Source organism: Cebidichthys violaceus, unplaced genomic scaffold (assembly GCF_023349555.1).
Source record: "Cebidichthys violaceus isolate CVI_PGR_0920_01 unplaced genomic scaffold, fCebVio1.0.p SCAF_14, whole genome shotgun sequence".
Lineage (NCBI taxonomy): Eukaryota > Metazoa > Chordata > Actinopteri > Perciformes > Stichaeidae > Cebidichthys > Cebidichthys violaceus.
In genome coordinates this window covers 14,769,069-14,795,135 of record NW_027176307.1, presented here as the reverse complement: position 1 = coordinate 14,795,135, position 26,067 = coordinate 14,769,069, and the positions used below count along the sequence as shown (strand labels likewise).

Sequence of the window (26,067 nt, the reverse complement as noted above, 5' to 3'; positions counted from 1 at the left end):
AGTTGATGCTTCATGTGTTAAAGCTGCATTCTCTCTAGTGTCCACCAGTGGGAGACTCCTCTGGTTGTATAGAAGTCTAGTCTAAAATGACTCTACTTCTCTCTTGATTTATTCCCTCAGTAAACATTGTAAACTTGAGTTTATGGTCTCAATCTCTTGTTTCAAGTCTTCTTCAATACAACATGATGTTCATTTAGTAAATTATGCTCCATTTAGAGTCAAATTAGTAATTTTTTATATAATATACTGTTTTATGCAACTGAAGCAACCATGTTCTTCAAACTTTTACATTTTGGACACATACGCTTTTCACCTGAGAATGACATAGTACCAAGTTGATGTGGTGGAGTCCGCGCGTGTGTTTTTAGAAATAAAATGACCACAGATTTCTCAGATCTTACCCGCAATCAGTACAAAAGTGGAAGAATTTGTAGAATTGCTGTAACCGCTTAAGGGAATCAAATGAAGGAAATAAAATGCTGCAATCCAAGTTGCTTCATTGTGATTACGCAATGATTGTCGCAATGAATAGCAACACACCCACACAAGTTTTTCCAAAATGCTGTGACTTAAATTTCCCATTAATACATTTTACTGAGAGAAATAGACCAGTGCTCTAAGGATGCACACATACAGACACATACACTGAAATGATCGCCTACAAAATGCTTGGATCATTTTGAGAGACTGGGTGGAGACTAATTTTGGAGACATTTGATTCACATTAAAGGAACCACATAAGCTGGTTTAAGTTCTATTCATCAGATTGTTTTCAGTTTGTTAATGTCAACAATTAATCCTCCTAATTCTATTCACCTTACATATGCTTCCTTTGCGGATTATTATTAGGAAAAACTCTCAAACGTTCATTGTTATGCAGACAATGCCCAATTATATCATTGATCAAGCCAGACGAAGGTAAACTCTAAGCATGGCTTAAGGCAACACATTGTTACTCCCAATTCGTCAAATACTGACGCTCGGTCAGTGGCCCTACGCTTCAAACTCTGACGCAGTACGAACCCCTCTAACGTCCGTTTTGGACGTGACGGAGGCGGCGTGTCGGTTTCCACTCGGTGCATGAACAGTGTCTTCACACAAAGTTAGGTTGAGGCAACAAAACCACTTAGTGAGGTTTAGGAAAAGAGTGCGGGTGACGTTATCTTTATGCTATTCATCAGTTGCTGTGACGGTCTAATAATGACACAGGAAGGAAGTGTCATCATCATCATCATCAGCTCACAGAAAAGACAAAAAGCCCCACAGATCACCGTCTGCGTCCAGAGAGCAAACAGAATGGCTCGACTGGAATTAATCCTAATTTCTGTGCTTCAGTTTGAAGGTAACTGCTCACATTTTCTGTTGTTGTTTAAATGTTCATCTTTTTTTTACAAATTGTAAATTCAGCAACATGAGCTTCCTTTTGAACTCAGTCCATCTTACTGAATATTAAGTGTGTGTTTTATCTGAATGCATTTAAGTTGTTCACTTGCACATAATGATAAATGTTTTTAAAAGATTACATCAGATCAGATAAGATTTCTTTAGCGAAGCAGTGTGACATTTTGGGAAATTTGCTTTTGTGTTAAATGCTCATATCTATACATTAAATATGGATATATATGAGCCAGAAGAAGGTTAGCTTAGCATAGCATAAAGACTGGAAAACAGGTGAAAACAGCTGGACTGTCCAAAGGTAACTTTATTCGCCTGCCAGCGTCTTTATCTTGTTTTATTTGATCATTTAATAAATTGTGGTTGTTGCACACCGCACTATTTCCTGTGATGGGGCAAAAAAAACCATACAAATCTGCTTTTTCTTTCCAGCATTGATCAGTGGAAAGATAATCTACAAAAGACCTGGAGAAGATGCCGTTCTGCCCTGTGCCATTGCATCCTCCTTTGACCCAACCTGCCGCCTCGTTTCATGGCTTTACAACAGAGAGTCATCCCAGAACGACTATATGGTTGAGATTGGAAATGTCAACAGCTCGGTCCCAGCCGCTCGGCTGAGTGTGGACACCAAGTGCTCTCTGGTCATTAAGAGCGTCACCGCTGAGGATGTTGGTCTCTACACCTGTCAGCAGGGGAGGGGAGTTAGTAAGAACGTGTATCTCAATGTTCTTACAAGTGAGTACATGAAAAGCCATTGATAGTATTGTTTAAAAACTTTATCTCATGATTATGTTCTTGAGGCAATGCTGTCAAAAAAGGAAGTGGTGACGTTCAGCCTTCGACTATTCATTCCTAACAGACGGAGGCAGAAAGAGACACTCTAGACATGAGCTTATGAATCTAAAGACGGTGTGTTTAAGGACACCTGGCAAGGGTAAAATAAGTATAACTAAATAGACAAGCACTCTCGTTGTGCCACCGCAATCAAGTGCTGCAGGGATGACGTCATTTTGTAGGCCAACCCCCCTGAAGTTAGCATCGCGCTGGTTTACCCGCCAAAAAAGCCAGTGGGATTTTTTTTCAATTGGATTTTAGATCACAGCAGAAAATAAGCTCTGTGTCAAACAAACGTTTATGAAACTTACATGTTGTGTTTCCGTTAGAGAATCTCCACAAATGAGCACCACATTTAGGATTTTTGAAGCCTGAATGCAATCGGCAGAAGTAAAAAGCTAACGCTAAGCTATAAACTAAACTGGTCGCACCTTAAAACGCGGCACACTAATAAGACGTAATAAGATTTGATACTTTCTATCAAATTGGACCAAAACTTCCCCCGCGGTCACATGAGCGCGAGTATAAACACCGAGGCTGTGAAGGCCGACAGGTCGGCGTGAGAACGTTTTGTAGTCTTGTTAGCTAAGTAGGGTATTTACTGGCATATTGTTTGTCGTAGAAGAACGCGATAAAATCTGGTAAGCCTGCTTTTACTTCAGATATCTAACCAAAAACCCATGAAGAAAACCTCCATTGACTTTAGGACGGGGAAACCATGAAGTGCAAAATGGTTTTAGGACTTATTCCTGCAGCTCAGCTCAACTCAGTAAAACTACTGTGACCGAAGACGAACAGAAACTCGTCAGGGTCTTCTAGTGAAGTCGCTAACATTCTTTCATTTCCTCCCAGTCTCTCCATCCCCGCCAGACGCTGATCCAAAGAGGGACGGCGAAGTCACATTAGAGTGCGCTCTGTCGAAACACAGCGACCTCGGTTCCTGTCGACAGGACAGCATCCGCTGGCTGGATGAGACGCGAGCCGTGCTGCGAGCTAAAGGCCCCGGCTACAGTTTACGCAGACAGAGAAAATGCGTCTCTGTTCTGACTGTGAAGCGTCAGAGCGGCCACAACAGGAGGTACACCTGCCAGTTCGTTGATTCGAGAGCTGTGGAGATAGAGGCCGAATACACACCTGACTTCACAGGTGGGACAACAGCTCATCCAGGTAAAATAACAGGCATCCCACCAGGTACAAAGCTTTGCCTCTTGGTTTCTCAGATGTTGGAGCTTTTGTTCTGCAGGACATTTAATGTTGTTCTTTTTTACTAACTGACATGTGTTGAACAGATTCCACAGGTGGGTCTCCTCTGAGCTACGTCATGTTGACTCTACGCATTGGAGGACTGATTCTAATGATTGCAATCACTGTTGTTGTCATCAGAAACAGATGTGAGGACATTCAGATCATAATTTTGGTAGAGCTGGTTAATATAAATCATACGTTTAGGATTTTTAATGAGAACTTTTTTTTATAAATTTTTCTTCCAGGGAACAAAGAAACACTTGATGATGACGACAAAGTGAGTAAAAACTTTTTCTCACTCATGTCTGAAGCCGCTTCTGTGACCACAGAGGCTGCAGTCGCTCTGGTTCTCTCCCTTGAAACTATTTCTTCCAGAATCTCATATGTTGTGTTTCGCAGGTCAATGATGATGATGGTGGCGTCCAGTATGAAAACGTAGAAGCACCTCACGCAGCTGCTCGACTGCCCTGAACTTCACCTCAACAGAAAGTCAAATATCGACGGACATATAGAGAAATATCATAAACTTTGCAGTTCTGCAGATCTTTTTAGCCTCATTTAGCTAAAATAGCTAGCTATTTTTTTTGGCACGCCCTGAACCCTTTTCTTCCAGCAGCGGCAGGCAGCAAACAGAGAACACAGTTATCTGGTGAACACAGCGGAGCGTTCAGCAGCTTTAGAAACCGTTGTTCTCCTTGAAGAGCTGGTGGAGACCAAAAGTAGAGCTAAAAGAGTGTGAATGTTACATCGATCAGGCTGGTCTGCTGGATGTGTAAATACAGAAGGCCACTATTTCCTTTGCTTTATCCTCTGTACAAAATAAAATGTATTTTTAATATGTCAATGTGTTTTTCAACCTTAAAGTAGTGACATAAATTGATAAATTGAGCTTCAAAGGATTTTGAATTATTGTACTGCTGTCGTTCTCTATTTGATTTCTGTTGAACTAAACACTTTCTTTTACTTCTTTTCTGTCAAATAAATGTGCTGATAAATACTATGTTGATGAAGCTACTGTAGTACTGAGGCTGTGTACTGCTGATGAATACTATGTTGATGAAGCTACTGTAGTACTGAGGCTGTGTAGTGCTGATGAATACTATGTTAATGAAGCTACTGTAGTACTGAGGCTGTGCAAGAAGGCTAGTCATTTTGGGTTTCCTGCTACCGATAGCATGCTAACACGCTAAACTAAGATGAGTTAGCATTTAGCTCAAAGCGCCACGCTGTCGCAGAGCTGCCAGCGTCGACTGCAGACTCTTCGTCTTGTTGTTCTGTGTTTGCCGTCGTATCTAACATGCCACTTCCTCTTTTGAGTACACCACGGAAATGACTCAATAGATGATGACGGCGTTTCCATCACACCGTGAGCAACATAGATCTCAGAAATAAAAGTTAATTTGGTTTCACTGGAAAAAAAACTGATCGCATGTTTAAAACATCTTAGGTCAGGAGTTGAACTGGTGGAAGGGGGGCAGAACTTTGTCTGTTGTCCCTTTTCTACAGAATGATATAACCAGTAAGATTGTTCACTGATGGCACAGACGTGTAATATTCCTATAATATCTCCATCTTGGGCTGAATAAAACCCTCATAAAGTGCTTTGAATGACACAAAAAACAACCACCGCAAAAAAAAAATAAGGATTATGTTTTCAGCATCTTAACATTTGGAGATACAAAGTTCACACCTGAGAAGATGTTACAACCTACAAATGGAGATGTGAAGATAGAAACTGCTATGTGTACATTTAGAGAAAATAAATTACTTCAAATGTACCTTCAATCATTTAAAACTTCAATATGAGTCATTCTGCTGAAGAAGTATATCAAAGCAAGGCAGTGGAATCCTCTTAAAATGACAATTCTTCATAAGATTCAAACTGTCGTTTGTGAAACTCGAGTTCCTTTTATTCGTAGCTGTCGTGTGCATTCTGTTGAAGGCACATAGAAGTCACGTGTGAGAGGCTAGCTGGTTGGGGAAGCTGTTTCTCAAGACAAATTGTTTTTCTTCTTAAGTCGACCACAAAAAGGAAACGGCTCACACACACACACACAGATCTGAAGCAGAGAAGAAGGACAGAGAATGGACACCAAAGGTCTACTGGTGGTAATCCTTACTTTTGTGCTTCAGCTTCAAGGTAAACCTGTTTTCTTATTTAGCTGTTTATTATAATTTTACAGAAACGGGAGAATTTCATGATGTTAAAATAAAGGCTAGTGTGAACACTTGCTACCAAACAAGCCAATATCTAGAGGCCATTTTGATAAGTTTTGATAAAAGCTTTAAAAATGAGAGACAATAGCAATTTACGAATCTGTTATTTTTAGATGAAATGTGTATTAGACTTCAGCATATATATGCAGATTGTGTGTGTTGTAGATACATAAATGATACTAATTGTCCCCATGCAGATGATTTCATGTGTAATGTGTCATTTCTTACAGAATATCTGTTCTTTTCTTTCCAGCGGTTATCAGTGGAACGAGCATCTCTCTCTTCTTCAGGAGTGGACAAGATGCCATTCTGCCTTGTGCCAATGCATCACCGGCTGACACAACATGCTCCGTTGTTTCATGGATTCACAGCACAGATCAACATCATTATTTCTATTTAGTTGAGAATGGAAATGTTGCGAGTAGCTCAGCCAGGCTGAGTGTGGACACTAAGTGCTCTTTGGTCATTCAGAACATCACAGCTGAGGATGTTGGTCTCTACACCTGTCGTCAGGGGCAGGACGTTAATCTGGATGAACATATATTACCAAACGTTCTGACAAGTGAGTGTCATTTCCATGAAAAGACATTTCAAAAGGCGCACGGCCCCTAACTGACTTGTTTCCTCTCAGTCTCTCCTTCTCCACCAGACGCTGATCCAAAGAGGGACGGTGAGGTGACGTGCACTCTGTGGAGACTCAGCGACTTCTTTCACTGTCCTCAGGACGGCGTCCGCTGGATCGACGAGACGGGAACTAAGCTGCTCGACGAAGCCGACAGTTTCCTCAGACAGACGCACTGTGTCTCTGTTCTGACTGTGAAGCGTCAGAGCGACCACAACAGGAGGTACACCTGCCAGTTCGTTGATGACGGCCGTGTGGCGATAGAGGCCGAATACACACCTGGCTTCACAGGTATCTGATCAGTTACGCAACCATCGACTAATGAGTCGTCAGATGAGGTTTAAGAGGAAGGGTTTACTTATATTTTCAAACAAGCGAGTTGCATATTTTGTGACGCGTTACATTTCTGACCACAGACGCCGCCGTTGATCACACCTTCATCATCGTCATCGTCGCCGTGGTCGGGGCGGTGGTCGTCCTGGTCGTCGTGGCTGCAGCTCTCATCAAATACAGGAAGAGAGGCAAAGAGACAGAGGGTCAGTGATGTCATACACATAGGATATATGATATGATATGATAAGATGTCACATTGAGCCCGCTAAAGATAAATGTATGGATATTCATTTTCATCAGTGCATGGTCATTTCTTGTTATATGTGACTAACAGTCGTTCCACTTAATTATATGGGATTCAAAAAAAAAATATTCAATGAAAATAAGTAGATATCATAGTCCTTCTACTCCATTATTCTTATATCAGTCTTTGAAAGAACAGAATTAAGAGAGAATTGTCCTTGCATTAAGCATACTGTAAGTACTGTTACTACTGTGAAGTATATCTTGCAGTATTAATATAGAAAATAAAGTATAACTGTTCACTGGAGCTTTGCTCGAGGTGACCCAATTTCAACGGACTTCTGCCAGCCAATCAAAAACAAGTATTTTACATGGCCTTGGTATTCAAGGATCATTTATTCTCATTATGCAACACATGGAATCACAACGAAATGCAGTTGTAGCCAGGCGGCAACCTCCGGTTCTGCCGAGGGAAGCTGATGCTTCATGTGTTAAAGCTGCATTCTCTCTAGTGTCCACCAGGGGGCGACTCCTCTGGTTGTATAGAAGTCTAGTCTAAAATGACTCTACTTCTCTCTTGATTTATTCCCTCAGTAAACATTGTAAACATGAGTTTATGGTCTCAATCTCTAGTTTACAGTCTTCTTCAATACAGCATGATGTTCATTTAGTACATTATGGAACATTTAGAGTCAAACAGACCATAAAGCAGGGGATGCTTTAGGGATGGGGCTACACGCTGATTGACAGGTCTGTACCAGAGACGTATACTCTACGTCACTCTTCCTCAGTCCATATATGGTCGCTTCCTGTTCATCGGTTGCAAAAAGTCAAGATGGCAACGGCCAAATCTCCGAACTCAAAGCTTCAGGTGACGTCACGATGACTACCTCCACTTCTTACATACAGTCTGTGGTTGTAGCCCATTTGCAACACAAGAAAAACATGAAAACAAAATCAGTAGTGCATTCCTGTAGTGCATCTTTTACATTTGCATCATAAAAAATACTTCTGTGGGCAGATAATATGGCCGACATCTTCATATTAAAAATTCGACATGAGGAAAACATTGTCCATCAGCTTGGAGCAAAGTCTCTGTAAACGCGTCGCTGTTGAGAGAGTATCTCGACGGCATCAGCTGGATATGACATCATGAATTGTATCATGTACAAAATGATGATATTTGAAGACTTATCTTTTGAAATGTTCTCTTTTGTTCCAGATGTTCAGAAACCGACCCAACACCCCGTGAGCAACATGTTCTTTAATGTGATACAGTCACAAGAGAAATACCAATCAAGCTGTGTCCCAAGATCAGTGTATTCACTCTGTTTTTGTCAAATGAAATCCACAAAAATCATAGAAAATAAAACACCAAAGAGAAAAGTGAACTTTGCTTTACACAAGGACTTCACATTGATTGGTAAAAAAAATTGACTTACTTACACTGAGATGTTTCTATTAACCCTATTGTGTATAATCCAAAAGTGGCACATTACAATGACGATATTATGTGCTCAGTGCTGCCACTGGTGGCCACAAGTTATATTGCAGCAATGCTGACGTAGAAGGTTTATTTCTCTCCACTTTAAAAAGTTAAGTTGCTCTCATGTGTATCTTTAGATGAGGTTGAGAAACACTACAGACAAACAGTTTGCACTTTGTACTTTATAAAACTGCTGTTTTGTTTGCACTCAGGATGAGCCAGAGAGCAGTCTGACCTATGTGACCATCAGCCATGCTAACCAACAGGCCCCTCCTTACATCAGGGTGAGTGATCTGATACGCCTCTATTCATCCAGCTGTGGGTTCCTACTGATGAAAAGACACAGTCTTACATTTGTGCTGCAGAGCAGATCTAAAAGGTATTTACTTAACGCACAGATGTATGAGGGGCCAAAGGTATGTTTGGTGGTTTCATGGATGCAAGCCAAGGACACTAGTCTGTGCACACGTTGCACACACGTCACTAAATGTGTCCAAAGGGGGTTCAATTAGGTCCAGATAGGCTCGCTTCACGCAACCTTTTTGGGACTCTTTTTGTAAATAAATGTTTTGCAGTTTGAATAATAACTAAAAACACATTTTAGTGATGGTTGCAAGAGACAAATTATTGTCTCATGAATTGTGTGATTACATTTTTGGGTCGACCCTTTCAACAATGTTTCAACGTGACAGTGACCCTGAGCACAGAGCCCTGACTTCAACCCCATCCAGAGTACTATTTATGATTTTGTAATTAACATATGGGTGTGGGTGTCCAGTACATTTTGTTTTCTGTAAATATAGATGATTCTGGAATGGCGTGAATCACGTAAAACCTCTGGTTTGTGTCATCCAGATCAAAGAGGAGGAGGTGACGTATTCTACAGTCAATACTCTGGTGAAGACGGAAGCAGACGATGGTCCCAGCAGCCTCTACAGCTACGTCAGCAAACCAAAAATAAATCAGAGGAAATGAAACAAATTCATACATCCTGCTGTCGAGAGTGTTGTCTGTCTGTGAGGGAGTGGACTGTTGGATTTGTGCGTCAGTTCTTCTGATCAAACATTGTTTCTAGCTTGTGTTGACGGTTGTTCTATTCGACTGCACACTGATGGTTACAGTCGGTGTTCTATCACTTAGTCAGTTTAGGGTTTTAAAAAGACAAAAACCCATTAACCAGAATTGGCAGCATGGTTGTTCCCTATCCAAGTTTTTATGGATATAAATTTCGTCTTTGTAGGCGAGAAAACCTGTTTGTTTATTGGCAAAAAGAAAGAGTTGCCGAACAATGCAGTTGTTATTGTGTATATTATATCCAGATGTTTTGCAACAAAAAATAATTACCATATTTGAATTTGCACTTTTTTGTGTGAGCATATTGTGGCATCAAAAGGTGGGCTTCAGCATTGTTCGGGGGTGGACTGACTTCCTGTTTTTTTACGTTATTTTGCTGGTTGAGGCATTTTTATTTTGTTGTAATTTTGTTTCAACGGCACCGCTGTGATATCCAATAAAGACATTCAAATGAAAATCGATCTCCATTGTGTGTGTTTAGCTTGTCAAAAGTAAAAGTGACTCAATTCCTGGTAGTAGCCCATGTAATAAAGCTGAGTCCGTGGGTTTGAGTCCGACCCCTGGCCCTTTGTGCTTTGGTGACCCCCTCTCTAATTCTCACACCTTTCCAATCTTCAGCTCCACTGCCAAATAGAGTAATAAAAAAAAAGACCCCAAAAAAATAATATAATACACATTAACCACGACTATCTTCTTACGACCAAGAAGTTAGCACTTCATGGACTGGACAAACCACTGGCAGTGGGCATTATTCTTCTTTTGTACTTTGTTGGGCAACTTCACACAAAGGTCAGATATCTTGAGGTCTTGTTTATTATTTTGCATCTCAAGTTACATGAAAGCCGTTTTTGTAATAGTTTCAAGATGTTTGTTCTCTGCAGGCGGACACAGTAAGTAGCCAATAAAGAATTTCCATTGCTGTGACGTGAGTGATTCTAGAGCAATTTTCTTCTTAATTACATCGCTGTTGTTTCAGTACTTTTAAAGTACTTTTTAAATCTTCAAGCCCTCCACCTCGTCACGTTCAGCACACGGTTCTGAGAAGGCTGACAGTATTTGTACAGTTTCAAAAAGACAGACTTTAATTGTTTAGTTGATTTTTGGTGTTTGATGTTGAACATGCTGTACAAATTAGAATTTGCTCTCTTGATTGCAACAGAGTTGAAGTAATGACAGCGGGCCAAGCAGGCAGCTGCTCACATGCAGGGAACAGCACACAGTTTATGGGGTGAAGGGTTGCGGGTGAAGCCCGTGCGTGGAGTCAGATCCAGTTCATCCTCTGAGACTCCAGGTGGAGGAGTGAAGCGAAAGTTCTGCAGGAGGCTGGTGAAGAAGATGAAGAGCTCCATCCTGGCCAAACTCTCTCCGAGACAAACTCTGCGGCCTGTGTGTGTGTGAGAGAACGAATGGAAATGTTCATTTCATCTGCAACAAAATGCAAATATGAAGAAGAGACGGATGAATTTACAAACCTGCAGAAAAAGGCATGAAGGCGTCTCGCTTGATGAACTTCCCGTCTTTGTCCAGGAAGTGAGCAGGATGAAAGCTGTGTGGGTTCTCCCACTCACTCTCATCATGCAGGACTGACATCAAGAAAGGATACACTATGGTTCCCTGTGGACGACACATGAATTGAAAAGTTTTCTATATTTTAAGCAATAGTATTGTTTTCAAACTACAAAGACGTCAGGATTCAGCGCCACCAGTGGGCCGGACAGCTCCGCCTCTGCGAAAGTAGGTGTCATTGTTACTGATTACAAAAAAAATCCAGATAATCCAGATAAAGTTTAACCCGGAATTAAAGTTAGCAAATTCAAGTTTGAAGAGACATCAATACTTTAATGTTGGCCAGTCGATGCAACTAAGTAAAGAAAATGGCACATAAATTAAAAAAAGCTTAGGTTTATATTATTATTTCATTATGTCATAATATGTATTGACAGGTTGGGTCCTGCATACTACGCCGTTCTTTCAGTTCGACCTTCTTGATGAAGTGACTCTGGAAAGTGACGTCTCGGCTCGTTTTGTGAGGAAGTGCCGTGGGGAGGATGTTGCCCAGTCTCTGTGTCTCGTGGATGACGGCGTCGGTGAAGGGCAGGTTCTTCCTGTCTTCAACCTGCACCCGACGACTTCCTATCACCCTGTTCAGCTCCTCTTGGACCTGGTCTGGAAGATGAAAACGTTTTAGTTTTCATGAAGATGTTCATGAAAACATCAGATGTTTTTTTGTTGGTTTGTTGTATGAAAATTGTGGGGAACTTTATCTCCTTGCCTTGTATTTTTGGATTCTTGGCCATAAACAGAAATCCCCATCTCAGCGTGGTTGCGGTTGTGTCAGTGCCAGCAGTGAAGAGATTGATGACGGTCTGCATAAGGTTGTCATTGTGGAAATGACTGTTGGTATTCCCAGATTCCTGCAGGTAATGAATCGGTGCAGTTATTCAAACAAATATGATTAAAATCTTTGCTACGTTACATGATTCACAGACTGAAGGATCTTTTGTTTTTCAAAGATAAAAAGTCGTCATGGCTGCAAGGCTAAACATATAAGAGAGATGTACAGAAATATTGCTAATGAACAAAGACAGTGTAGCATCAAAGCATGGTGGAAATAGCATGACCGTATCCTCCAGGTCTAAAGGCTGACGTAGCAAAGTTCTGTAGAACACGTAGAGTTTGCCAAATTGGTGGTAAGCCTAATCAAGTGGTACCATCTGCTCCTCTCAAACCCACACCTGCTGTTGGTGAACATTTGGAGCGTGTGATCGTTGATTGTGTTGGACCATTACCTAAATCAAAGTCTGGTAATCAGTTGTGATCTCCGCAAGATCACTGCTCTGGTGGTAACCAAAGCCTTGCTGAAATTCTTCACAACCCTTGGTCTCCCCAGAGTGGTTCAAACTGATAGCGGCACCAATTTTCAGTCCAACGTATTTAACAGCATCTTACAGTCCTTTGGGTATTGAGCATGGTGTCTCCAGTCCATACCATCCACAGTCACAAGGTGTGCTAGAGCGACGGCATCAGACCCTAAAAGCAATGATGCGTAAATACTGCCTTGAGACAGAAATTTGGGATGACGGTCTGCCATTCTCACTCTTTGCTGCCCGTGAAGCAAAGCAAGGAGTCTCTTGGTTTCAGCCCGGCTGAACTGGTGTTTGGCGATAGTGTACGTGGACCATTGAAAAGATTCTCTCCTCCTCCCAGAGCAATATGAAACGGCACTATGACAAGAAAGCAGTTGAACGTATACCTTTCAGCCTGGTGATAGCGCATCAAGCATCTCTGACTGTGAATCTGGCAAAATGTGATTTCGGAAAGGTGGTCGTGACCTATCTGGGGAAGTAGGTTGGCCTTGGGCAAGTGCATCCTGTGACTGCAAAGGTGGATGCTATTCTGTCCTACCCTGTACCCACCACCGGACGGAATCTTCGGTGGTTCCTAGGTGTAGTCCAAATCAACCTTTTGTGTGGATTTATGACTGTCAACATGCCTTTGAATGTGCCAAGTCTCTTCTCTGTAGCGCTCCTGTATTTGCTGCCCCCTGACTTCACCAGGCCCTTCAAGATTGAGGTGGATTCAAGTGCTACTGGAGCTGGAGCGGTGCTGCTTCAAGAGGGGAGCAGACAAGATCAGCCATCCGGTCTCCTACTACTCAGTTTAAGCGTCCTCAGCTTAATTATTCAACCACTGAGAAGGAAACCTTTGCTATGCTACTTGCCTTGCAGCATTTCGAAATTTATGTGGGTTCGAGCTCATCTGCTGTTGTGTATACGGACCACAACCCCTTGGTGTTCCTCAACCGGATGCACAACCACAACCAGGAACTGATGCGCTGGGCATTACTGGTACAAGAATATAATCTTGAGATCAGACACAAGAAGGGGGTTGACAACATTATTACCGATACTTTATCTAGGTTGTAATTTTCACACGATCTCTATCTTTGTGTAAAAAGTGTGACATAACTTTAAAAGTTATGCGTGTTTAATGGAAGGGGGTGTTACGCCCCCTGACTTAACGATGCCTCTTTTCTAGAAGAGAGCTCTGTTTGTCTTTCAGGTCTACCTGCTGCCATACCTGGGGTTCAACCTTAATGGAAGCTTTGAAGGGGTTCTCCTGTTTTTGTGACTAGTTAGGGAGTTCAGTATTGTTTTTCTGTTTGTTTTTGTTAAACTTTTGCCAAGGTGTACCCCTATAGGCACACTATATAGGCCGTAACACCAACAAAACTTGCTAGCCAGCATTAACAGAAATGGAGTGTATGTACAGTCTATTTCTACATATAATGCCCTATTTTAGGCTTCATATCTGAAACTGTACACTACATCACACTCAAACATGTCAATCAAAAATCTACTGTCTACTTTAGTTCAAACATCTTTCGTTGAACCTACATCTTAATAGCAATGGCCATAATAACTAATTTTGATAGGTGATGATACATTTCCAAACCTCCAGATTTTGCTTTCGGACTAGAAAAGCATCCACAAAGCCTCTGCACATTTGTGGGTTGAGGGTCTCCTTCAGATGACTGAACAGCTGTAAGTTCTGGTTCTTGTTGGCGGTAGTAAACATCTGGAGTTCCTGCCTGTCAGCAATCCATCTACCAATCCATGGGAACAGGTTATACAACTGTTGAAAAAAAATATATGTGTATATACAGTATATACATATAAAAAAACAGTATGTAATATTATTTCTTGAATTTAGTTAAGCTGTATTATCTATAGTAAATTCACAATAATACAGGTCTAAGCTTAATACAAATGAAATGAGACCTGTATTGACGGGGAGCCCACAAGTTCAATGATTCTGTTTGTTCGATCTACCAGAGATGTAAAATGTGGGTCATCATATTCAAATCTGTTGCCGTACACAATGGAGCAGATAATATTAGAGACTGCGTAGTTCACTGGTTGTGTTGAGTCAAAAGCTTCTCCTGTAACAAGGAGGAAAAAAATCAATATCACGAGGACTGATGAAATGTTATGTCATGCTGTTGGTTGTGATAAGACATTTACCTTTATAGTTCTTAAACACTTCAATGAGTTGGTCACATTCCTCAATGATTTTTTCCTCGACCGCCCTCTTGCCCATCCCAAAGTCTCTCAGGTTCGTCAAAGCAAAGCGCCTCATATCTTTCCACGAATCACCGTTGGACCATAAAACCCCTGAGAAAAAGTTGTTCAGCAAAATATGATAACAAATTAGCACATTGTGGGCAAAGGCTGTAAATATGAAAGTATTTAGGAAAAGCTTTCTTTACCATGTCCGTTATTAGCATCATGTGTAATTTGCATTTGATCTCTGTCTCCAAACACATCAGCATGATTGACAAGTGCCTCCTTCACCGTCTTGTATCCAGCCAGGACCACCACTTTTTGGGGTCCCATATAGACGGTGAACACAGATCCATATTTCTTGGAAAGCTAAGAACAACAGCATAATGTCATGGCATTTTCTGATATAAGTCACCAACATCAGAAGAAAAACAGGATGAAAGAGTTGACTAAGAGGCAGAAACAACAAACTCCCCTAAGAAGAAGCTGCTCTTACCTTCAGTAGTGTGTTGTAGGGTCTCTTGAGGTCAAGCTGCAGCAGGTTCCCGAGTAAGGGAAGAGGTTTTGGTCCTGGAGGTTCCTTCCTGTCCTGCTGGGAGCTGAAACTCAAGGAGGAGACAAGGTAGACGAGTAACAGGACCAGCAGAGTCCCTAACAGGGAGACAGAGCTGGAGGGCTGGAGAAACAAATCTAACATCCCCATGACTTTAAAAGAAAAGGTATCCTTTGCCAGTGTACTGACAAAATAAGTTTCCTGTCCTGCTGCCTTTGCCTCTGTGAGTGTTTGGGTAATGAGATATGCCTTTTGTAGCTCCCAATGAGAGAAATGACCCAGCCTGAGGGTGGGGCTGATATGGAAAAGTAATAAAATCAGTAAACCACTGTTGTCAATTTTCAGAGAAAAGTGTTTTGTTTGCACGTGTGTTACCTTAAAAGCCCTGTTTCAGGTATTGATTGACAAAGTCTGTACAGAGTTTGAAGCAGGTTAAAGTTTGAATGAACACGATCCGGTCTGTCAGTTTTGGATTCAGGATCTTATCAAGACTTATTTTTTCGTGCATTGCTCATTGTTAACAGTCCGATTAGCAACTTTGGAGATAAGCCTGGAATTGGAGATGAGAAACAATGTTTAAAACAGGATTATTCCCCAAGCTATATCATCATCGGACAATATTGAATCTGCACATAGATTGTTTATATTACAATCATTTAGCAGATGCTTTCATCACATACAAACACCGTAGCAATTTTTGGGGGTTAAGTGTCTTGCTCAAGGACACATCTACATGCGAGCTGGGAATCGAGTCGCCAATCCTCTGATTGAAGAACGGCCCTGCTCTTAGCCACAGTCGCCCACAGTGTTTACCTGCATTCAACCAAAGGTTGCTAGAACTAGCTCAGCGCATTACACAGAAACATGTCCAATATATACCTTAGAGCCCACCAGTGGAGGCACTGCCACATAGTTAGTTTACATTATTTGTCTTGGTAATTACAAAGCTAGTGAAAAATAATAACTGATAAATGGGCTCAAGAATTAACGTAAATTAAAAACATCAAATTGAAATGCATCATTTCAATGACTTATGGCTGTTGGTTATGTTTGAATAGCACTATCGATGGTCCAGGGACACAGGGTTTCGTATGCTGTACAGCAGGGGTCTTCAACGTTTTTCAGGCCAAGGACCCCCAAACTGACAGAGAGATGGAGCAGGGACCCCCTACTATATACAGTATATTGTATAAAATTGAGTTTTATATTAACCTGGGCCTATAGTGCCATGTATAAACATACCTTGTTATTGTGCATTCAATACTAAGCTATTCAAATAATACACAGGTTCATATATTCATGTTTTTATTTTAAAGGTACAGTGAGTAGGGCGGCCGTGCCACTGACATTTAGAAACACACCTTGCATGATAATCATGCATACAAGGTATTCAAATTGACGTTTTTATTTTAAACATAAATGTGGAAATGAAAATGAGTGATGGCCTATTAGTGCCACTGCCATGCATAAACATACCTGTTATCTTGCATACAATACTGAACTATTAAAATAATGGACAGATTCATGTTTGAAAAAAAAAAATAATAATTGTCTAATCAACCAAAAAAACAAAAAAAGACCGATGCTCTAAACAATTATGCATATTTGATTCTTACACCTAAGTGCACCTAATGACTGAGGGATAATAAAGCAATATATACATTGATCTATCAAAATGTAATAAATAAAGGAGACAAATAAATCCTGACTGTAATGCAATTCAACAGCACCGCGAACAAAAGCGTGCAAAATGAAATTTTCTGCAACAGTTTCAACAAAAACTCAATGGAAAGCTTTCAGCAGCAGTTACCATCCTGCTCACTAGAGATATGACAGAAACTAGGTTGAGGAGTTACCTCGTATACCTTGACTCTGACCCTGTTCACATGTATCCTCTAGATACTGTAAACCCTGGTAAATGATAAACTGTACTGGATCAAAATTAGAGCTTACCTCGGATGATTTAACATCACACTATTGGCAAAGATCATGATAAAACAAGTTTGATATGAAGTTTCAACTTTGTTCTCTGTCACCTTTCATCCTGCATTATCTGTGATACTCCTTTTTTTCACAAAACCAAGTAAATAAGTTTCACAAATGAACTTTGCTGACATTTTTGTACACAACTTTTAAAAAGTTTGTCAAGGAAAAGCCAGTCATGCCTTTTTCCTCCTGTCTAGGATTTGACATGAGAGCATATTTTCTTTTCAAATGGGAGTTTTAGAATGAATGTAATAAGCACCTTCTTGTTTTTCCTTTTTAAAATGCTTATGGTGAAGAAATTGTTGAGTGTCATCAGCATAGCAGCGGTAGGTTAACCATGTAACCAATGTATTGTCATGGAAAAAATCTCAGTGTCCAACATTTGCATCTGGGCTTTTCGTCATCCAGCAGAATTGTGATATTTCTACTGGTTTCATCAAATCAAAGTGGGACCTCCTGCGCACACTCGAGGGTGATGTAGTTGTGCTGACTGTCTGCGCCTGCAAATCTGTAGCTACAGCCACAACAACTTTGCTGAAATGAAGGACTCCAGTTATTCCAGAGTCTTGTTTATGAGTGAGGATCAGATGGAAGAGAGAGAGTCTGACACATGGATTGGTGCAGCATTTGTAACTTTGATGTGTTTACATTACATTACATTACAGTCATTTAGCAGACGCTTTTATCCAAAGCGACTTACAATAAGTGCATTCAACATTGGTAATCAAAAGAACTACTAGTCACCAGAAGTCATAAGTACATTTCCTTTTCCAAACAAGCATCTAAGAGCATGAAGAAGAGCATAACTCAGAGCCAAAGTACAGTGCAGAAACAAAGAAAAACAGTTAGTGCAACAAGCTAGTATGAATACAATAAGTGCTAAGTGGAAGGCTCAGGGTAGCACTTCCTGAAGAGGTGGGTTTTCAGCCTGATGAAAGATGGGCAGCGATTCTGCTGTCCTGACGTCAGTGGGAAGTTCATTCCACAACTGTGGGGCCAGGACAGAAAACAGCCGTGACCGGGTCAATCGGCCACAGGGACCTCTGAGCGACGGGGCAACCAACTGCCCCGAGGCAGCAGAGCGAAGTGGTCGGGCGGGGGTGTAAGGCTTGACCATGGCCTGGAGATAGGAAGGAGCTGTTCCTTTCACTGCCCTGTAGGCTAGCACCAGAGTCTTAAACTGGATGAGCTCTTACAGGTAGCCAGTGTAGAGAACGGAGAAAGGAAGTTGTGTGGGAGAACTTGGGGCGATTGAACACCAGGCGAGCTGAAGCTTTCTGGACAAGCTCCAGAGGTCTGATGGCCGACGCCGGGGCTCCGGCGAGTAGAGAGTTGCAGTAGTCCAGGCGGGAGATGACAAGAGCCTGGATGAGAACCTGCGCCGTCTCGTCAGTGAGGAAGGGACGAATCCTCCTGATGTTGTAGAGCAGGAATCTGCAGGAGCGTGTAACGGATGAAATGTTTGCTGAGAATGACAGTTGGTCATCCAGGGTCACACCCAGGTTCTTCGCAGTCTGAGTTGGCGTCACCACGGTATCATCAATAGTGATGGACAGGTCCCAGTGCGGGCAACCCTTCTCCGGGAGGAACAGTAGCTCATTATAAAGATTAAACAAACAATAGAAAATAGTACATTTGTAAAGAGCTCGACTGACAGGATTTTTGGGGCAGATATTGGGGAGTAAAAATAAATCACATATATATTTATATTTACATTTATTTTTCTATATTTTCTTTTCTTATTGTTTTGTTGTATTTTTGTATTGTTAGGACAAGTGCATTACATTTTATTATATTCACATATCTATATATATATATATATATATACACACGTTTCTTCAGTGGTCCCTTAAATGTGGTTATCAAACACAAATATATGGTACACCAGGGTGCTTTTAACTGGTTTTCAAGCAACCTGATTTTTTATCTGCAGTTAGAAAAGCATATGTGCTGATAGCAATACAGCTCATTTTTGCCAAATGGCTCGACATCTGCAGTCTGCACCACAATGCTGCTCAAATTACAATATAAACTTTTAAGTTATTTGACAAAGTTGAATTCATGCCACTGGTTCCAAGACACACCCCCCCCCCCCCCCCCATCCTCCTCAAATACAGGAGACAGCACACAGTTTATGGGGTGAAGGGTTGAGGGTGAGGCCCATACGTGGAGTCAGATCCAGTTCATCCTCTGAAACTCCAGGTGGAGGAGTGAAACGAAAGTTCTGCAGGAGGCTGGTGAAGAAGATGAAGAGCTCCATCCTGGCCAGACCCTCTCCGGGACAAGCTCTGCGACCTGTGTGTGTGTGAGAGAGAGAGAAGAAATGAAAAGTCTTCCGTTCATCTGCAAGTAAACTAACACTTAACCAACACGTTTCCCCTCAGCTCACAAACCTGCAGAAAAAGGCATGAAGGCATCTCGCTTGATGAACTTTCCATCTTTGTCCAGGAAGTGAGCAGGATGAAAGCTGTGTGGGTTCTCCCACTCACTCTCATCATGCAGGACTGATGACATGAGAGGAAACACTGTGGTCCCCTGCAGACGGTATAGACATTGAAAATAATTGTTACATGCTAAGTCATAGCATTCTCTTCAAACTACAAATAGAAGCCCAGAAATAATTGTCGTTCTGTTTTATTCTATTTTGTAAAACAGGAGCAAACAGGACAAGAAAAGAATGTACAGTTAAAGTGACAAAAATAAAAGTGTGATAAGACATTTTGATATTTCCCTATGGTGAGCTGAAGTAGCCTCAATGAAACCATTTTCTTTTAACATAGGGTAGCTAACATAGGGTAGTTAACATAGGGTTAACATAGCAGTAGATTCTTAGCAAGCTAACGTTAGCTAGCTAACGTTAACTAGCTAACATTAATGTCAATATTAACACAAACATTGATGTGTTCCATCAAAGTGCAGTTATATAATTTAGCTTAAAAACATGTTTAAGTGTGAAGTTACTCTTTAATTTGCTCTTCCAAATGAGGTGTGTTCCTCCATCATCGGTGCTGTTTTCAGTCCCACCTTCTTGATGAAGTGACCCTGGAAGGTGACGTCTTGGCTGGTTCTGTGCGATGTAACGGGGATGATGCTGGCCAGTCTCTGTGTCTCGTGGATGACGGCGTCAGTGAAGGGCAGGTTCTTCCTGTCCTCAACCTGCACCTGACGACTTCCTATCACCCGGCTCAGCTCCTCCTGGACCTGGTCTGGGACATGAAATGAGAAACTTTGATCCTTTCATTGTCATCCAAATTGTCATCCAAATTCAGAGTTTGCCTCCCCTTTATGTCAGCGACATTATGATCTTTGTTTTACTTACTTACTGTTGTATTTTAGCTATGTTGCCAAGATAGTGCCCAGACAATGAAGCCTAACGACTTTGGGAATCATCTGAGTTTTCATCTCTCGCCACCAGCAGTTTAAACTTTTCACATTTTCAAAATGAAATATCTCGATTTTCACTTGATGAATTGGCAAAACGTTTTGTACAGATCATTAGCTCCCAGACAAAGTATCTGAGTGACTTTGGTGATTTTTCCTGTAGTGTGTCAAAAAGGGGTTGAGATCCCAGGAAGACTGCCTTACAGAGGGAATACATGATCGGTATGTAGAGCAGGCTAAAATGGACACAAAGCGTATACTTATAGAAGGAAGTAAAATTCCAATAATCATTATAAGCAAAGTGTGTGTATTACAAAAATATATGAAGTGATTTAACAAATATAAACTGATAATAATGATGTATCCGTAAACGTGATTGAGTAAAACGAATAGTCTGTGTGTGCTGAAGCACTAATGTAAGTGTAAAGAGCTGAAAAAAGAAGTATGCTAAAAAGAAGAAGTAGACTTGGATGTGGACCCCAGCTGTTGAGGTCAAAATGGGTTTCACATGTGTAAGGAGAATAACGGAAAGTACCAAAATGAGGAAGAAGTGGGGGGAGGGGGCCTTAGAGATGAGGCCAGATTTGGGTGTAACCAAGCACGTACGCAGAGAAGCAATGAAGTAATGTTAATCATGTGCTAGTAAAAAGGGAGTGTTGGGGAAAAGGGGAGAGAGCCCAAAAGGGGCTATAAAGAGTGTGACTTGCAAAAGCAAGACAGGATTCATCGCGGGACGCCTTCCAAGTGCTCAACAGAGACCACTGGACCTCGTTCGACAGCCGCAACGGAGGACTTCGTCTTTGCTCACGGAGAGAAGACCGCAGTTCGTGATCAAGGATTAAAAGACAGAGATTTTCTCTCCCCCCTGTGTGATTTTAACAACCGGACGATAGAAGGACGCAGCCCTAAAGACTTTGTACTGAGCCTGAAGGATCGCTGAACGGACTTTGTCGTCCCACGCAGGAGGAGCTGAATGTTCCGGCCAGACCTCAGCGACTAAAAACCCCAAAATGATTTATTATTTCTTCAATCCAGCTCCACCGAGCCTCGGCACCGTAATGATGAGTATATAAAAACCTTATGATTCAAAAGAAATTATAATGAATCGAATCTATGAACAGTATTATTTTGAATAAGTAATCATTTTGTGTGAGCTGTTGCTGTGCCCCTGCTAAACTATAGTGCAATAAATATATAATCTGGATTTAAAGTAAATATCTCAGAATATTAATTTTACCTAGTAGTAAATGTTCCTCATGGCAGTGAAAGGTTAAATCTATTGTGTGTATAACAATCGAGTTCTGTATGGTTATCCTGGTTCCCAGTCCACTTAACAACCCCTTACGGTTTTAGAGATCCGAGCCGTTAAAACTAAACTTGGCAATTTACCAAGAGCCCGGATCCAAAGGAGGAAAGCTGCCATAACTGACGCGACTGGTAGAAGCTCCCGGCCAGGAGGCCCCTCGGCCGAGTGCACGTTACCAGAGGAAGCAGGGTAGACGTCAGGAGTAACGGTAGTGAGCGGAGTCAGGCGAGTTTCCTCAGAAGTACCAGCTCGCCGATCTTTTAATAGAGAGCTGTGTAATAGGTGGCCCCGTACAGGGCCCGTGAACCCCCAGATCTAACAAGTGCCACCATGAAGTTGACTTTGAGTGACTCACCAAATATTGGGTGAATTGCAAAGCAATTTGGTAAAGACATTCATGCTCCCCTGAGGATGAATTGCAGTAACGTTGGGCACGTCTTGACTTTTCAATCGTGCCAACTAAGACGGTGGACGTGGCAAAACATGGACGCTTACATTTCATCAGCATGTTAAGCTTTATTAGTCGCGCTTGGCTTGATCCTCCGCTGATGGTGCACAAAAGAGTTTATGCAAAACGCCGTAAACCAACGTCCACAATGCCAAGGAGGGATTGTAATTATCTGTGAACTCATATCTCACTGTCATGGACTACTGTATTGCCTTTGTACAAGCCCTGTAAAGAAAAAGGTCAAGTATTAAAAGCATTATAAAGAAACGAAGGTTGAATGTCCTGTAACGGTAAACGTGATTACATAATTATCTGGCGTGCTGGCTTCACTACTCCGACCATAAACTACACTTTAGCGTTGCCTTTGATAGCATTAAGCTCAAAGCACTGCTGTGCCTAAGTACAGTGTTCGTGATAGATTTTGTCTTGTTGTCATGAAGATGACTTTTGTGTTGATGAAGCACATAGCTTGGAACATTTGTTTTTAAGTCTTTGAGCCATGCACATCTATAAGTCATTACCTTGTATCTTTGGATACTTGGCCATAAACAGAAGTCCCCATCTCAGTGTTGTGCCGGTCGTGTCAGTACCAGCACCGAACAGATTCAGAACTGTTATCATAAGGTTTTCATCATGGAAGTGACTGTTGGTAATCCCAGATTCCTGCAAGTATAGATGAATCAGCACAGTTATTCATATAAATAACATCAACATATTACATTTTGAATGTGTTCATTTAAAATGAATTGAGATCATATGGGGCCTTTGACTAAAAAAGATGTTGAGTTATTTGATAATATATGCACTACACGGGACTCGACATAAACAAATCGATTCTGACTGAGATCAATCTATCAGTAGATGATACATTTGCCAACCTCCAGATTTTGCTTTCGGACCAGAAAGGCGTCCACAAATCCTCTGCACATCTGTGGGTTGAGTGTCTCTTTCAAACGACTGAACAGCTCAGAGTTCTGTTTCATATTGAAGGCGACGGCCTTCCGGATTTCCCTTCGGTTAACAATCCATTTGCAGATCCATGGGAACATGTTGTACATCTGTCAAAAACATATATGTGTATTTTAAAATACATATACTGATATATATACCAGTGTTTCAAATAACATGATGTTTTCACCGGTTGAGAAAGAAATGTAACTACTTTTCTCATACAATTAAGACAGTTTTAGTGTCACGTATTTAATATTAAATCGCTATGCTGAATAGGGAATGATGCACCTGTATCGACGGAGAGCCCAATAGTTCAATGCTTCTGTTTATTCCATCTACCATGGACGTAAACTTTGGGTCATCGTATTCAAATCTGCTGCCATAAACGATGGAGCAGATAATATTAGAGACCGCATAGTTCATTGTTCGCGTCGTATCAAGAGCTTCTCCTGCAACAAGGCAAAACAAGTCAAAATCACAGCAGATTTGTTTTGGTTCAACATCCAAAAAAGTATCTTACGATAGCTTAAGATTTACCTTTGAATGTCTTAAACACCTTAATAAGTTGTTCACATTCCTCAATGATTTTGTCCTCACATGCCTTCTTGCCCATCCCAAAGTCTCTCAGGTTACTTATGGCGAAGCGCCTCATCTCTTTCCACGATTCACCATTTGCCATCAAAACCCCTGAGATTAAACATGTCTTTAAGGTAAAACTGGGAATGGGTACAGTCAATAAACATCTGCTGAGAGTCAAACAGAAAATGAATGAATGTGGTAAAAGCTTGTTTCTTTCTTTACCGTGGCCTCTATTAATTTCATTTAGTATTCGTAGTGGCTCTCTGTCACCAAACTCATCGGCGTAGTTGACGAGTGCCTCCTTCACCGTCTTGTATCCAGCCAGGACCACCACTTTTGTGGGTCCCATATAGACGGTGAACACAGATCCATATTTCTTGGAAAGCTAAGAACAACAGCATAATGTCATGGCATTTTCTGATATAAGTCACCAACATCAGAAGGAAAACCGGAAGAAAGAGTTGACTAGGAGGCAGAAACAACAAACTCCCCAAAGAAGAAGCTGCTCTTACCTTCAGTAGTGTGTTGTAGAGTAACTTTAGATCAAGCTGCAGCAGGTTCCCAAGTATAGGAAGTGGTTTTGGCCCTGGAGGTTCCTTCCTGTCCTGCTGGGAGCTGAAGCTCGAGGAGGAGACAAGGTAGACGAGTAACAGGACCAGCAGAGCCCCTAACAGGGAGACAGAGCTGGAGGGCTGGAGAAACAAATCTAACATCCCCATGACTTTAAAAGAAAAGATATCCTTGCCAGTGTACTGACAAAATAAGTTTCCTGTCCTGCTGCCTTTGCCTCTGTGAGTGTTTGGGTAATGAGATATGCCTTTTGTAGCTCCCAATGAGAGAAATGACCCAGCCTGAGGGTGGGGCTGATATGGAAAAGTAAAAAAAAAAATCAGTAAACCACTGTTGTCAATTTTCAGAACAAATTGTTTTGATTGTTGTTTGAGTTTAACGAGACAGGTTTGCACGTGTGTTACCTTAAAAGCCCTGTTTCAGGTACTGATTGACAAAGTCTGTATAGAGTTTGAAGCAGGTTAAAGTTTGAATGAACACGATCCGGTCTGTCGGTTTTGGATTCAGGATCTTATCAAGACTTATTTTTTCGTGCATTGCTCATTGTTAACAGTCCGATTAGCAACTTTGGATATAAGATGGAGATGAGAAACAATGTTAAAAACAGGATTGTTCCCCAAGCTAAATCATCATCAGACAATATCGAATCTACATACACCATAAGTACAGGAGAAATTTTTAGGGGTTAAGTGTCTTGCTCAAGGACACATCAACAGGCGACTAGCAGAGCCGGAGCTGGGAATCGAACCGCCAATCCTCTGATTGAAGAACGGCCCTGCTCTTAGCCACAGTCGCCCACAGTGTTTACCTGCATTCAACCAAAGGTTGCTAGAACTAGCTCAGCGCATTACACAGAAACATGTCCAATATATACCTTAGAGCCCACCAGTGGAGGCACTGCCACATAGTTAGTTTACATTATTTGTCTTGGTAATTACAAAGCTAGTGAAAAATAATAACTGATAAATGGGCTCAAGAATTAACGTAAATTAAAAACATCAAATTGAAATGCATCATTTCAATGACTTATGGCTGTTGGTTATGTTTGAATAGCACTATCGATGGTCCAGGGACACAGGGTTTCGTATGCTGTACAGCAGGGGTCTTCAACGTTTTTCAGGCCAAGGACCCCCAAACTAATAGAGAGATGGAGCAGGGACCCCCTACTATATACAGTATATTGTATAAAATTGTATTTTATATTAAACTGGGCCTAGTGCCATGTATAAACATACCTTGTTATTGTGCATTCAATACTAAGCTATTCAAATAATACACAGGTTCATATATTCATGTTTTTATTTTAAAGGTACAGTGAGCAGGGCGGCCGTGCCACTGACATTTAGAAACACACCTTATATACAAGCTATTCAAATTGGCGTTTTTATTTTAAACACAAATGTGGAAATGAAAATGAGTGATGGCCTATTAGTGCCACTGCCATGCATAAACATACCTGTTATCTTGCATACAATACTGAACTATTAAAATAATGGACAGATTCATGTTTGAAAAAAAATAAAAAAATTGTCTAATCAACCAAAAAAACAAAAAAAGACCGATGCTCTAAACAATTATGCATATTTGATTCTTACACCTAAGTGCACCTAATGACTGAGGGATAATAAAGCAATATATACACTGATCTATCAAAATGTAATAAATAAAGGAGACAAATAAATCCTGACTGTAATGCAATTCAACAGCACCGCGAACAAAAGTGTGCAAAATGAAATTTTCTGCAACAGTTTCAACAAAAACTCAATGGAAAGCTTTCAGCA

General features: G+C 41.2%; 3 protein-coding genes and 1 long non-coding RNA gene across 4 annotated transcripts; 2 read left to right on the top strand and 2 right to left on the bottom strand.

The window, feature by feature from the left end:
* The first annotated feature begins 3,554 nt into the window (after positions 1-3,554).
* On the top strand, positions 3,555-4,313 carry LOC137871310 (uncharacterized). The gene is made up of 3 exons (XR_011102793.1): positions 3,555-3,620; positions 3,720-3,751; positions 3,874-4,313. It is a non-coding gene; the product is annotated as an uncharacterized lncRNA (long non-coding RNA).
* Positions 4,314-5,519: 1,206 nt separating this feature from the next.
* Positions 5,520-9,906, top strand: LOC137871307 (uncharacterized). Its single transcript, XM_068709081.1, has 7 exons — positions 5,520-5,614; positions 5,945-6,253; positions 6,323-6,604; positions 6,730-6,849; positions 8,112-8,137; positions 8,588-8,659; positions 9,231-9,906. The coding sequence occupies exons 1-7, from the start codon at positions 5,560-5,562 to the stop codon at positions 9,348-9,350; spliced, it is 984 nt and encodes a 327-aa protein (XP_068565182.1). The 5' UTR covers positions 5,520-5,559; the 3' UTR covers positions 9,351-9,906.
* Positions 9,907-9,991: 85 nt separating this feature from the next.
* On the bottom strand, positions 9,992-24,435 carry LOC137871309 (cytochrome P450 2K1-like). The gene is made up of 14 exons (XM_068709083.1): positions 24,229-24,435; positions 23,939-24,101; positions 23,675-23,824; positions 23,426-23,586; positions 23,065-23,244; positions 15,009-15,188; positions 14,719-14,881; positions 14,474-14,623; positions 14,231-14,391; positions 13,905-14,084; positions 11,722-11,863; positions 11,431-11,615; positions 10,922-11,063; positions 9,992-10,833 (listed from the first exon to the last, which is right to left on the bottom strand). Exons 1-14 carry the CDS (start codon positions 24,433-24,435, stop codon positions 10,646-10,648), a joined length of 2,352 nt encoding a protein of 783 aa, XP_068565184.1. The 3' UTR covers positions 9,992-10,645.
* On the bottom strand, positions 19,143-22,747 carry LOC137871308 (cytochrome P450 2K1-like). The gene is made up of 4 exons (XM_068709082.1): positions 22,708-22,747; positions 20,076-20,257; positions 19,445-19,586; positions 19,143-19,346 (listed from the first exon to the last, which is right to left on the bottom strand). Exons 1-4 carry the CDS (start codon positions 22,730-22,732, stop codon positions 19,159-19,161), a joined length of 537 nt encoding a protein of 178 aa, XP_068565183.1. The 5' UTR covers positions 22,733-22,747; the 3' UTR covers positions 19,143-19,158.
* Positions 24,436-26,067: the final 1,632 nt, after the last annotated feature.